General features: G+C 41.7%; 1 protein-coding gene across 17 annotated transcripts in view; it reads right to left on the bottom strand.

The window, feature by feature from the left end:
- Nucleotides 1-7,773: 7,773 nt before the first annotated feature.
- Nucleotides 7,774-14,883, bottom strand: part of MYCBP2 (MYC binding protein 2) — a 191,338-nt gene continuing 184,228 nt past the window's right edge. For all 17 annotated transcript variants that reach the window (XM_080612121.1, XM_080612132.1, XM_080612134.1 and 14 more), the window contains 7 exons: nucleotides 14,697-14,800; nucleotides 13,340-13,528; nucleotides 12,758-12,865; nucleotides 11,497-11,706; nucleotides 10,122-10,229; nucleotides 9,767-9,932; nucleotides 7,774-8,580 (listed from right to left, as the gene is read on the bottom strand). In XM_080612121.1, coding sequence (XP_080468247.1) covers nucleotides 8,465-8,580; nucleotides 9,767-9,932; nucleotides 10,122-10,229; nucleotides 11,497-11,706; nucleotides 12,758-12,865; nucleotides 13,340-13,528; nucleotides 14,697-14,800 — 1,001 coding nt within the window. In that variant the 3' untranslated portion in view covers nucleotides 7,774-8,464. The remainder of the gene's footprint in view (nucleotides 8,581-9,766; nucleotides 9,933-10,121; nucleotides 10,230-11,496; nucleotides 11,707-12,757; nucleotides 12,866-13,339; nucleotides 13,529-14,696; nucleotides 14,801-14,883) is intronic.

Genomic DNA, 14,883 nt, shown 5'->3' with positions numbered 1-14,883 from the left:
TATTAGGGACTGATGAAATAAGTATACATTATCTGTCATAAACAAGAGGTTACAGAACAAGAGCTGAAACTCACCAGTTCTTCAAAACGAAGCCACAAGTAAAATGGTCCTTAAACCAGATGACCTCAGGTTAAGGCCTCATGGCCACAGAAAAATTAAAGATAAAACCAAGGATGAGTAACAGCAGGGTAGAGTGTTGCCTGCAACAGGCAGATTGCTAGGTATTGTTGCTTATGCTTCAGTAAAAACTGGAGATAATGGCTTTAAAAGGTTCCTCAAAACTCACTGTCTAAAATTATTTCTGTCTCTACTGTCTCTGTAGTGGTTCTTCCCAGATGAGTGGCTCAGATGGTTGCTTTGTTGGTGAAAGCTATCATATCGCTCTGCTGTGTTTTGTAAGGTAACTGTAAAAACTGCCATTTGCTGGAGCCTCTCTGATACAGGAGTGTCATGGCCTGGCTTTCGATAGGAGTTCTGTACAAATGGGCTGAACGTGCTGAGCGGTGCAGCTGGCAGCACAGACAAGAACTGAACGTTTTCTGGTGTGGACAATGGATCACCACCTGAGAGGAGAACAATACTGCTGGAGAGGGGTAGTGCCATCCTATCAGCAGATTGACCTGACAACAGCTGGGTAGAGGAGCCTCTTGGTTTACAGGGGTTTTCTCTGTGTTCTGTGGCTCTCCCTGCAGATTGGTTCAGCTGTCTCTGCCAGTGGGTGAGGAGTTAACGTGATTAGAAAGCTATCAGTGGGAAAAGATCCCGAACAGACTTAATGCTAAGAGGGGGCTGGCATTGTATTAGGATTGGCCTTGGTATCAAGGCATTGAAGAAGGAGGGTGCCTTATGTGGCATGTGAGATGACTGCTGCCAGACACCCTAATGCTGGTTTTAAAATATGGATGTTTTTAACTCTTGTATTGTGGAACTGGGGGAGAACCACAGATGTTATTCACCAATTCCTTCAATGTAGGAGTGTGCTGGAAGAAGAGAGTCAATATCCTGCCAGTAGGCACATGTTCATGTGAAATGTCCACTTCAGTCAGCAGTAAGGTACTTGGGGCTTGCCAGAATGTCAGATTTGACTGGTGTAGCTGTGCCCAGCCTCCACTTGGGGGGAAATGAAGACTTATGGGCCCAGGCCATAAAACACCACACTAGGCATATGGAAAATCCCAAAGGCATAGAGGTAGAGATGATAGCCTTATGAGTAACACTGTCTTGAACTGGGATGTTGTTGCTCAAATCCTGTTTGTACTGGGGAAAACAGGGAGAGAGTTGAATGCGGATACAGTGTATCATCTAATGTACCTTATGTCTATTTGAGCAAAACCTGCAGGAATTAAGTTGCATTCACCCTGTAGTTGGGATCATCCTGTTGGTGTTACTGCTCCTTGACAGAGTCCACTGAGAGAACCTGCCTCCAGACAAATGCTTTTAAAATGTTCAGGTTCATGGGTCAAGTTTCAAAGTCTCATTAGGAACAGGCATTAGAATGGTGAATTACTGCTAGTGCACCATACCCTGCCCATCATGCAAAACCACCTGAATCTCCAAGTGTTTGGAGGTGGTACGGCTTTAAGTAATGTGACAGTACTGTGCACGTGGCCACAGTGGGTTATGCATTCCCTTCATGTGCCAGTGTGTTTAATGCCGTCACATGGCTGCTCAGATGGAGTGGATGACACTCCTAGGAGAGACATGGGAATGTGGTTGGGTGGAGTGGGAACCCTTTCCAGGGCAGCTGAGTCGGCAGAAAGGGTAAGCTGTGCAGGGGAGGATGTACACAAAGCCACATCGTGCTGTCTCAGGAAAGGACTACTAATGAACAGAGGGGAGGTGGGAGGAACTAGCTGAGAGCTACAGTGGGCTGAGAGTGTTGAAATCACCTGGCCCATGCTCAGACAAGGAGCTCCTCCTGTGCCAAGGCGTGGTGCTCAATCATGCCCAGAACAACAGCAATAGAAGCCAAGCTACGAGCAGGTAGCTGCATGGGGCATTCATGCAAAAAGGGAGCTGTTTGGCTAAAGGGCACAGCCCTGGTTGATCCTCAGTGGTGCAGCATGCTTTTCTGGGCCTCAGGTGGAGCAGTAATGGGCCACAAGTAGAGGGAGGGGTTCAGGGGCTACTTGCGTCATTGCCATCCCTGCCAGATGGGGCTCCTGCAGGCTGGTTTGCTCCTCTGCCGCAGGTAACTGAGAAAGTCCACAGGCACAGTCCTGCACTGGTGACTTTACTGATGTCAGAACATACGGGAGCTGTAAGTAACAACTGACCCATAGATGCTACATTTGTCATTCTGGTATTGTCTACCTTATAGTGTCTAGTTTATCGTCCAGGTAATGTGCTCTAGGGTAGAAGAAAAAGTGCAAGTAGTGACCAATGGAGATGGCGCTTTGTCTGTATCAGCTTTTATACCAGTATCCAGGAAGGACGGTGCAAATGGTTATCCTAGTGGGCTGCAGAAAAGAGTGGGAGTGTAGAAGCAATGCCATGACAGTGACAGCAAACAGCACTGTGTGTGCTGCTCAAGCCTCTGACCCAAAGCAATGCCTCAAGTACTGTTCAGGGTCTCGGTGGCCAAATGCCCTATTTGGTACAACATGGGAAGACACTCTTACGTCCAAAGGGACTCAGGTTTGACTAGCAGCAGACAGGCTGCACAAAATCTGGTGACAGGAGCACAGAGCACTATATATCTCAGGTGCCTCCACAATCCCAGCAGACTCTGGAGGTGGCTGTTACCTGAGGATACTGACTAGCTGGTGGGGAATATGTTTGGGGGATTATCAATGACTTGTGATGCCCTGTTGCACTCAACTGCTGTGCTGTATTGGTTGTTCTGTACTCGATGGCATCCATGTAGGTATACCTAGTGAAGAGCCTGCCACCAGGAATGCTTAGTAGTGCAAGTCATCACAGCTAGACCCCAGCAGTGAGAGCAGGGGTGTGACAGTGCAGCCCTTCCAGCATGCCTTGGGCTAGGGGGCATGGGGCATCTGCGGTACAACTACTTGCACTCTCCGTCACCTGCAATGTCTGGCATGGGTTAAGGAGGGGCTGTGGCAAAAAACCTACAAAGTTTGAGTTGTATCGCCAATAACCATGTGGTCCTGAAGCTCCCAGGCTAGCCTCTGTTTAGGTGAAACAACTAAGTACAATGTGATGAATGAAAACTGTTTCATAAGGTTGGTGACTGGTTATTTGTCTATGCCTTTTTAACTTTTACTGTTCATTTTGTTTGGATACACCTGTGAAAGCTTAAGCTATTTGTGAACTAATGATGTATGATCTGCGTGGGAGCACTGTGGACTCACCTTGGCCAGGAGCTGAGTTTGGTAGGAGTCAGCTGAGTGTGGTGGCAAACAGGGTGGTGCAGGCAAGAACTGAGTATTTCTGTTGTGTGGGCTGTGGCTCAACAGCTGACAGAAAAGCACGTGAGGTGCTGGAAAGGCACACAGGAACCTGACAGAGACTGATCTGATTAGTGGCCTGTGCTGGCATCTGGCTATGATCAGCAGTAGAGACTGGTGCCGGGGGGGGGGGGGGGATGCAGTGATGTGTCTTGACACTATTACAGCTGAGCTCTACCCAAGAGCCTGATGCTCCTGCTCAGCCGTGCTGTCTCACTGGAGGAGTAATTGGGGATGGTCAGTTGTGTGTGAAAGATGTCCCTGACATTGCCTACCCCTGGCTCAGCCCACTTAATAAACTGAATGGAGCACTGTCATGTCCTTTCCCCACTGTAATCTCAGTTTCCTAAATTAGTACTCATATTGATCTAAAATGAAAGAGAAGGCTGGAAAATTAAGAAACAGAATTTAATTTGATTTAGTTGATTTAACTATGGTGCTACACTCAGAAATGTTCTGAAAAGGACAGTGGGTCAGACACCTCATTTCTCTGATCTCTGTAACTCAGTTTTCTAGAATTTAAGACCCACAAGGACCTACGTCAAGAACTCATGCATAAAGATATAAACCAGTACAAATTATATGCATTATGTCATCTTCCACTGTAGTTAATTTCTGTTTCTTCAATATCCTTTTTGGGCAAGAGCTTTCTTGTTTTATCTTTTCTTCTACTGATTCCTCATCAAGTCAGCTTACAATTAGAAAGGTGACTTTTCTAAGCCAAATACCCTCTGAATTCAGTTTCTATTCTAATCCATGACCTAGGAACATGGAAGTGCTGAAATCCCTGGTGTAAGTGCAGCCACACCTTTTATGTACTTGTTGCACCTGTATTATGAGCACTTAAAATAAGCTGCTTCTTTGCGTACTTACTTACACAGGACAAAAAAACCCCAAACCTCTCTCTTTTTGTAACGTCTTATTTTTTGGCTTTAAAATGGTGCAGCATACCCTGTACGTTGGATCTGGCAGCTTCAGGTTCTGCTGTGTATCTCCTTGGCTCTGCGGTCTGTGGGGAAGAGCAGCAGTGCATAGCCTGACTACGAACACTGCTCCTCCTGCTGCCCCCCTCCGCACTGAGGGGCAGGCTCCTGAAATGGAGAAACAGTAGCCAGAAACCAGTGAAAGGAGAAAAAGGGCTTGTGTGTGCTGGATTAGGACAGAAAGCAACACCTGGGAGTCCTGGTGAAGAGTGGGAGGCAGTGACATGAGGCTTTGAGTGTAGATGAGAGGTAGAGTGAGGAGGGCACTGGGTTGTGGAGGAGAAATGTATCTGAATGGTATAGTAGGGAGATCTTAGTAAATACACTGGGCTCTGCTTTCTCTTCACCTTCTGTCCTGTGTGCACCCTGTTGTACTCTAACCACTGATTTCATAATCCAAACGTACTGCAGCACTTCCCAGCTAACAGTTATAGTTCTGATAACCCTACACACATTTCTTGTTGATGAGTAGAAGAGTCCTTAGAACATTACTCTGCATCTTCTACTCTGCATCTGCTGTTCTGAAGTGACTGATGGTGTGTCCAGTAGATGGGTTCACCAGTTGCAGATACGAGATCGTCAAGTACTGAGTAAGGAACTTAAATTTTCAGAAGACAACACTTAGTCTTTTCAAGGTTAACAGTAAGTCTCCAGGAGGTATCCAACAGCTGAGATGGACTGTCAAACCTCAGGCTACTCTGTCTGCCCTTTATCTGCTAGAATGGGCAGAATGCTATGCCAGAAGAAAGGCTTATGAAAAACCCCATTAACCAGGGAACATGGAGCCACAAACACCAGAAGTGTTTTCACTCTTTATATCTTGACATGCTTTCAGAGAAAATAATCTGCCTTGGTGCTGCCTTGTGGTGTCCTGGCTCCAAAACATTGCTTCTGCTCCAGACTGCAGAGTAGGCTGTGGTGACTTACATTTGGAAATGCACTTTGTAGATATCTACATCCAGGCTATTCAGGTGGCTTGTGTTTTATATCGGGATGAGATGGAATGAACCACATCCTGGAAGCGCCTGTCACTCCCCACTGGAGATGACTGTATCTGAGGTAAACATCTATAGTATGGACATAATTTGGCCAGGTGAGTCACACTCCTTGTTTCTGTAAGTGAAGTACAACATAGGAGGAATCTTGACTCTTCAAGATGCTGAATAAACCCCCCACATTGGCTTCCTCCTGACATGCAAACAGAGGGTTTAACATGATTTGAAATTGTTGTGTTTTTTTTTTTTCTTTTTTGGGGAATGAAGGGCTCCATCACAGCAGGTATGGGATGAATCCTTCTCTCAACTACTTGTTATTCTTTGTGTCCATTGCAAATTAAGTTTTATCTTGTACCTTCCCCTGCCCACTGGTCATCTGTAGTTATCTGTGGGTTTCCCCTTCCCTTTTTTTTAATATGTAATTCCTGACTTGGCCAAGCTGACTGCTTAGTACAAGTTACAGAATCACAGAATCCCAAGGGTTGGAAGGGACCTCAAAAGATCATCTAGTCCAACCCCCCTGCAAGAGCAGGGTAACCTAGAGTACATCACACAGGAACTTGTCCAGCCGGGCCTTGACTATCTCCAACGCAGGAGACTCCACAACCCCCCTGGGCAACCTGTTCCAGTGCTCTGTCACTCTCACAGGAAAGAAGTTTTTCCTGATGTTTACATGGAACTTCTTATGCTCCAGTTTACACCCATTACCCCTTGTCCTATCACTGGACATCACCGAGAAAAACCTAGCTCCATCATCCTGACACTCACCCTTTACATATTTGTAAACATTGATGAGGTCACCCCTCAGTCTCCTCTTCTCCAAACTATAGAGACCCAGCTCCCTCAGCCTTTCCTCATAAGGGAGATGCTCCACTCCCTTAATCATCTTAGTCGCCCTGCGCTGGACTCTCTCCAGCAGGTCCCTGTCCTTCTTGAACTGAGGGGCCCAGAACTGGACACAATATTCCAGATGCGGTCTCACCAGGGCAGAGTAGAGGGGAAGGAGGACCTCTCTCGACCTACTGACCACCCCCCTTCTAATACACCCTAGGATGCCATTGGCCTTCTTGGCCACAAGGGCACATTGCTGGCTCATGGTCATCCTCCTATCCACCAGGACCCCCAGGTCCCTTTCCCCTTCACTACTTTCCAGCAGGTCAACCCCCAACCTGTACTGGTACATGGGGTTGTTCCTCCTCAGATGCAAGACTCTACACTTGCCCTTACATCCTTTGTTTGCAGTAGGATGGCCGCTGGCTGTGATCTTAGTTGGTTGTTCTGAAGAAAATGTCAGCTCACATAAATAATTTTTTTTCATTACACCTGATTCCCACAGGATCTTACCCAAGACTTCTGTCAATTTACTGAATGCAGTTTCTTTATCCTGTTTTCTCTCTCCTTTTCAGCCTCACCAGTGCCCAGTGCAGGGGGATGATCACTACCCTGGTCCTGCTGGCTATGCTATCTCTGATACAGGCCAAATGCTATTGGCCTTCTTGGCTGCCTGGACACAAGCTGGATCATTTTCAGTGGCTGTCAATCAGGTCCTTTTCTGCCAAGCAGCTTTCCAGCCACTCTTCCCCAAGCCTGTAGCATTGCATGGGGTTGTTATGGACCAAATGCAGGACCCAGCACTTTGCCTTGTTGACCCTCATACCATTGGACACAGCCCATCAATCCAGCCTATCCAGATCCCTCCGCAGAGCTCTTGTGCTACTCCAAGATAAATTGTGCTTCAGAGGTGTGTGTTTTTCCCCAGCTATTCTAAAATGCAGACAGACTGAAGTTAGATGAGATGGATCACATGGGTCCAAGTCTGATGAAGGTCATTTGACGTGGATGCCATCTTAAATGTAAGAGCAGCTGTTCATGTCCACCGGTAATGCACATTTCATCTATGTGAAGAAGAAATACTAGAAAAGGAGTTGAACATACCCAACAGAGAAAAATCTGAAGAGAAAAGTCTTACAGGAAAAAAAAAACTCTTTAGTTGAAGTTATATTTTGCTTTCACTATACAGCAGCAGGCGTTTTGGGACTTTTATCAAATGAACATTTTGGGATTCGTGGCAAAAGGCTACTTGTCCTAAAATTAAAATATAACTGCCTGATAGAAAGTAATTTAAAATGGAGTCTCCTTTTGTGTTTTAAAATGTTGGAAATTGAAATGGCAATACTTCACATGAATGGTAGTATATTTATCCAGCCTTTTTGTTAAAGATTTGAGCAACAATTTTTATGTCTTATGTACTTCCATAACCACCAGTTTACCCAACAAACTCTACTACTTTTTAAGAGAGCCTACGAAAGTAATAATGACGCCTTCCCTCCTCTCCTCCCATTTAAAAAAACCCACATCTGAAAACAGAGGCTTACACATTCATTAGACTTTCACTGTATAAAAATGTACAGTGGCTTTATTGACATGTACATTCCATTATGTTTACAGCTGCAAGATATGAGGCACACTCAGTATTGCACTTCATTAAAATTTCAGGCTCAAACATAACCCAGAAGTTTAAATGAAACTGCGGTTGTAATTTAATAATTCTTATACAGGACAAACATTGATACCTTTATATACAGCATGATACTTGTTACATTTATGCCTTCCTAACACAATTGTTTTTTTATAACAGTCTAGGAAATAAACCAGAATATTCCTCTTTCCCATCCCCACTTGTGATGCGTTACAATTGTACAAGATTACAAAAAGTCAGTATACAATAATCAATATTTTTTTTCTTTCTCCTGAAAGCCAGCATCATTCATAGTCCACAGACACACAGATCCTTTAATAGTAATTATTTATTTGTAAATGTCCAATGTTTCCTAGGCGATGACTGTAATGGCCACATGCAAACACCTCACAAGTTTTGATGTCTTGGTTCAAAAAACTTCAATATCTCACAGCAAGAATTATGTACATGGTATTTGGCATCCTTCTTGCACTGTAAATTGTTCCTTTTACCTGGGTTATGAAATGGTCCCATCCTCATCCCAGCTGGACTTTATTTTCAGGACACTTGAGGGATGAGGGCACCTGTTTTGCTCTGGTAAAAAAAAATGCTAGTCTAAAAAGTGTGAGCATTTCTGCAAACCCCACAACCCAGAGCAAATTCTTCACCAGTGGGTGGATGGACAACATGAAGTGGACATTCTGTTCCTTCAAGTTGTTTGCCTTTGGGACCTACAGTGAATTTAAGGATGAGGGGGGAAAATAGAGGGAAAAAAAACAGAAAAAAGATTAATGCTTACAGACAATGGAAACAAATGTGTATATATATATGTATATACACACATTTCCTCAAAAAACACCATGCTAAGTGAATGTAATACTTCCATAATATAAATTTATAAGGCATCAAAAATGAAGGCTTAAGAAGCACCAGGTAGAAAGGTGCCTTCACACAGTCAAAATCAAGAAGTCTAAAGGCTTAATAAGTCAAGAGAAACAATATCAATTAGATCTGACAAAACATGATCAAAAACTGTTAGCTCCTTAAAACACTTATGTCTAATTGGTATTTGAATTAAAAAAAGCCCAAATGATCCAAGTGCCATGGAATTTAAAATAAATCAAGTTCAATGTAAAAACAGCTAATGAGGAGAATCACCAAAATAAGCCTAATCTCCTTACTACTGTGGGAGAAGTTGCACAATCTAAAAGCAAAATCAGTAAATATGAACAAAGAGTAACAATCTGCAGGAAACAATAATTAATAAGGTCATACCAGGAACTATATTTTTTTGCTTACTTCATGTAAATAACCTTAAAAAGATCGACCTCACTTTTTTTCTCAACAGCAAGGTAAATGATATGATTTATTAAGATCAATTCAGTGGCACATGAAGTTAGAAACTAAGGCCTTGGGGCAAGTTTGCACATGGCGGGTACCTAGCTACAGATACAGCATTTAATAATGTGTTAATTTTTTCAATATAAATTTAATGCATCGTGTCACCAGGCTGGATGGGGCTTTGAGCAACCTGGTCTAGTGGAAGGTGTCCCTGCCCATGGCAGGGGGGTTGGAAATAGATGAGCTTTAAGGTCCCTTCCAACCCAAACCAGTCTATGATTCTATAATCAGGAGTCTGAATTGCAATTGGGAATAGGGAATTTGAAATGTCTTTCTGTATCAAAATATCTACTATTTAAATGATCAGTGTGATGACACTGCCTGTTTTATTGCCAGAAAAATTAAAGAAAACAAAAGCACGCACAAAACAAACAAATTCTAATATCATTCAAGGTACTGAACTTAAAATTTATATGCCTAACTCCGTGGTTTTCCTAAGAATTATCAGTATGAAGGGTATCAATTAGAACTTATCTCAGAATTCAGTGTGGTAAATTTGCTTTGTAAAAATACTACCTGCAGGACAGTGTGGGAGTTCTTCTTTAGGGATGCTTGTCATTCTTTGGAAATCATCATGGCAAGCATTGCAAAAATGTGTTGTCCCAAAACAGAAGAAAACAGCAACCGAACAGCAGTAGCGGCATTTGTACTCTAAGAAATCCGTACCGTGTTTGGGACACATCTAAACAAATGAAAGCAAACACCAGTAACTGAAGTACCCATGCTGCAACAATGCAAACTACACACTTCTACAGGCTGTGGTTAATATCATACAATACACATAATTACAAATGACTGTGAACTGCTGTACAGCTCAGGTACTTGGAGCTTCAGAACAAAATAAAAACAGGCATCAGAGTTCTTTACTTACCTGAGCCCTTGAAACATCAGAGCACGCACCACAAATAAGCTCTCTTGGATCATAGTCATCTCCTTGTCCAGCCTCAGCATCACAACGAGCTTCGCCACCAAAATATGCCTTAATTTTATACAAAAATGATTGGAGATTAAACCAGAGACAACTAGTATTTTAACAAATTCAATTTGTAAGAGGGAAATGATGAATAACAGCCATTACAGTTGTCTCCACTATTCTAATATCTCTTGACTATGATTCCAGACACATGTTTTTGAGGCACTAAGACAGTATCTCTCAATCTCAGGATAAACAAGACCAAAAATTGTGCAGGATACTCTGACCTACACAAGTGAGTGTAAGGCTTTTGAAACAGTGTTTGGATGCTCTATCAATTGTATGTAAGAAAGAAAGGACTGAGGCTGAAAGCAGCAGATAAGCATTCTACCAGGGCTTTTTACTATCTGAAAGGAGTATCAGGTTTTATGCACATGTGGGATCCTTTCCCACAAGGTTTTGCTGTTTTCTACAGATTCTTTCTACTTTCTCATCATATTCTATCAGGACACACTGGGCACAAAAATGTACCAATGATGAATTTTCTCATCTACTAAAGTATTTTCACATCGAGTGGTGAGATGAGGCAATAAGTAACTTCCTTCCTTTGTTATCATTTTATTAACTTATAAGACAACACAGGAAGTTCTTGCTCTCAGCAATTCTTGCCTTTTTGCAGTGATTGTGAAAGGATAGAGAAAGTGGTCTCAAGGCAACGATGAGAAAGGAGGAAGCGCAGCTTCCTCCAAGCTGTGCAGACTAAAAAGAAAAGGGAGAGTCCTATGGAATGTGTGTCAGGGAATTAAAACTGTACATATATCACCCAGAGTCCATCAGGCTAGACCACACATTTCCTCCTTCTCCTTTTTCATTCTTCTAACACTTCTCTCCCTCAGGTCAGTTTACTGCAGTTGCAATGAACTCCAACTTGGTAAAAGTAGTATTTCAGTGGAATCTTAGGAACCTTCCATATCACAGTTAGAATGAAACCTGTATTTAGACTATTTTAATAGTCATGTAAAGCATAAGTTGGAAGTGGGAGAAAGGGACAGTTGGTGTTCTAACACAGCATCATCTGCACATTGTTCTAAGAAGGCTACTGCCTCAAAACGCTTTTGGTTTCTGACTTGCTCTGTATATACCTTTGAGCTTTACAAGGTAAGACATTATATATATTTAATTTGCCCAACACTTTGTTTTTATAATGATTTAACAATGATTTCTTTTCCTGCTTCCCTACTCCATACACAATACATTAAATGTATGTTCTGTTCTTTAAGACATTACTTTTGAAACTATAACATTTCATTGGAGAAAGTACTAATCCTCATACCTTTTTGCACTTGTAGCAAACATAATAAGCATATCTGTTCATAGCGTAGCCAGCTGGGTCATTATAAAATCTAACACCTGGTGTTGTGATGGCCTCGCTCTTGTGCAACCCTTCATACTCCAATCTCATTAGTGCTTTTCTCCTTACGTCTTCATAGAGTTCTTTGATTGGATCAAGCAAATCCTTTAATACTGTATGATTGATTTTGTTCTGAAATAAAAAAACCAGCTGATTAAAATATCTTGTATCTTTATTACAACAGCTGTGATAATCTGTATTATGGTCAAACACAAAAGCATAATGAATGTCATAAAACCTAAGAGCTCAGGTAATGGGCATTTCAAAAAAATACTGATATAATGTATGCTTTATTTGCTGCAAAATGCTTTTTTGCTGCAAAAATAATAACAGGAATGCTATTTATATGGTCTTTTGTTACATGAAATCATCAGCCCTTACAACAGACTGTAACAACCACAGAGGGATGGTAAAGGGTACATGAAATACGCACCACAGCACAGGAATATTCTGATTGTACACTTTCTCTAATTTGGGTCCTTTTTGACTTATTCCTCAGCAATTAGGACTAATGACTAACAGTCCTCATTACTGCAAGCTATTTATCATTTAATGATCACAAGCTATTGCTGTAAGTTACCAAAACACAGCATGAAGGAAGAAACAGAACATGCAGAATGGCTGGTCATTCACAAATTTCATATTCCTAGGGTGTTAAGGTGCTCTCTCTTCCCTGCAGCTGTCACATGCTTTTGCTTGCAGCAATTACAATTTTGTAGAGCACAAGAGGACGTTTTAGTAATTTAAGCTGAACCAAGTACGTGTATTCTTCAGCTCTGTCCTCATACTGAAAAGCAAAGCAGCTTTAAAAGGGTTTAGTAAAATAGAGAAGCCAAGTTTCCTACTTCAGATAATAATGTCCATTAAGATTACTTCCTCCCCTCCCCACTGTCCCCAAATATTGGGAATTTGCAAACTGATGGTGCTAAGAATAAATCAGCATTAATATAATGTCTCCATTATGCTTTCTTTTTAAGAGGACTTCAGGGAACAGTATGGAAAGGTAAGAAGATACATCAAGGATACCATTTCTTTAGTGACATGAGAAATTAAGGAAACAAGTGACGTACAAGTAATTTATATTGTGACAAGCAATATATTATTAATAAAAAATAAAAAATAAGAGACAAGACAGTATTAGGTAGCTTGTTTGACCTAGGCAGTAAGCACATAGCTCATTTACCTTGCAAATCGGACAGGACATAAACCCAAAAGTTATCCTTGGCCCAAGCCATCTGTTTTCTAGTACTCGTTGACAGCATTGCAAATGGAAAACGTGGCTGCAGTCCAGCTTTAGAAAAGAATACATGTGAGTGAACACTTCAGTTCAATTAACCACTGAAGATCAAGTGGCAACATATATCAATTACAGAATTAACTCCTAGAAGACCCTTATTTTCTTCTTAACAGAGAGACAGAATATAAAATGGTCATTTAAATTACAACCTTTCCACTCCAAAACTACCAGTGAACATATGAAATATATGAAGTATATCCATTACTTACCTCAGTTGTTTTACTTATTTATAAATTAGCATATATTTTAATGAAGCAGACACAGCAATCTAAATTGATACAATCTGCTGTCTTGAAACAGCAGTAGTGCCAGACAAAAAGAAAGCTTTTAAAGTAATTTATGTACTGTTACAGTGTCTGTCTTGAATTTCTTAAGAGCATGATTTGAAGGACTTCATATTTTAACTTCTTCCACAATTAACATTTCAACCATAATGTTAATCTCTAAATGGGGACAAAAAAGGTAAACCTGGATAGCTGGTGCTGCTGAAAGTGCTTCGGTAAAGCAGATCATGCACATGTCATCAGCATCTTGTTTAAGAGTTGTAGCATTCTTATCACAGCCATGCAAGCATGGCAAACAGTGCTCTTCATTCTTGACGCCTCCACATGGATGGCCACAGGGGTGTGTCTTGCTGCAGGCAATTTTAGCATACTCCTATTAAAAGTAAATGAAAGTAAATAATTAATCCTTTTTTCCCCTCTGGAAAATACCAGACCACTGGATGGTCTGATACAGTGTTGCTTTTTGAAGCATTGCTGGTTTGTGCATGTCGTGGTTTAAGCCCAGGCCGTAAATCAGAACCACGAAGTCCACTTCCCCCCTACCTTTCTTCCCTCCGCTTCTGGAGGGACGAGGAGGAGAATCAAAAGAATGCAGCTCCCACGGGTTGAGATAAGAACAGTTTAATAACTAAGGTATAACACAAATCACTGCTGCTACCACTAATAGTAATAATGATAAAGGAAATAACAAGCAAGAGAATACAACCGCTCACCAACCAGTACCTCACCCCCACCCTGCCATGATCCAGCCCTTCCGGGGACTCTCAGTTCTACCTCCTGGGCATGACGTGCTGTGGTATGGAATACCTCTTTGGCTAGTTTGGGTCAGGTGTCCTGTCCCTGCTTCCTCCTGGCTTCTCCTCCTCCCTGGCAGAGCATGAGACTCACAAAGTCCTTGGTCAGGGTAAACATTCTGACCAGCAACTGAAAACATCAGCTTTATCATTATTATTCCCAGGCCAAAAGTCAAAACACAGCACTGCACCAGTAGAAAAAATGACTGCTACTGCTAAACCAGGACAGTGCAGTAAAAGAAGAGGAAAGAATCATGATTCACATGGTCTTACTGCTACAGCAGGTACTTGAGAAAAACTGCACCTTTTGTACAGTGTGTGTATTAGGATACATTTGACAAATTTGGCCAAGCCCTAAATGTTCTATGCTCACGTAATAAATAGATTGTTTACACAAACTACTTTTATCAAGATTTCCAGTACACTAGACTTCATGTTGACAGTGTGCATATTACTTTGTAAGTCAAATGCTATTGTGAAAGCTTAAGATACTTTTGAAGACAGTATTGAAACTACCCAATATTTTGGTTGACTACTGGTGTTTGTAGCCTGTAATTAAACTAAACATTTACAAACTCAGAAGTATTTGAATTATAATATTCAGTATTAAAACCATTTCATATGAAAACTCTGATTTAAAATGGACCGCAGGAATGAACAAGGTTTACCCAAAAGAAGAAATCAATTTGATCATACAGTCTGTTCTATTTATGTAATTAATAATGTCTGATACTTGTTAATACACACCTGGCAATCTGTATCAGAACAAACACTTCCCACTGCTGATAACTCTGTTCCACTCCTACATCCACAGAAACGACACGCTTCAGAACTGCTGGTGGTTGGCTTGCCTAAGTCCACAAGAGTAAACAAAACCAGAAATTGTTGTAATGAAACAGAAGAGACTGATATTCTAACTACAGACATTTAAACA

This window comes from Psittacula echo (assembly GCF_963264785.1).
Source record: "Psittacula echo genome assembly, chromosome: 3".
In the NCBI taxonomy this organism is placed as follows: domain Eukaryota; kingdom Metazoa; phylum Chordata; class Aves; order Psittaciformes; family Psittacidae; genus Psittacula; species Psittacula echo.
Note: the sequence above shows the minus strand (reverse complement) of the source record. Positions and strands in the feature narration are given on the sequence as shown.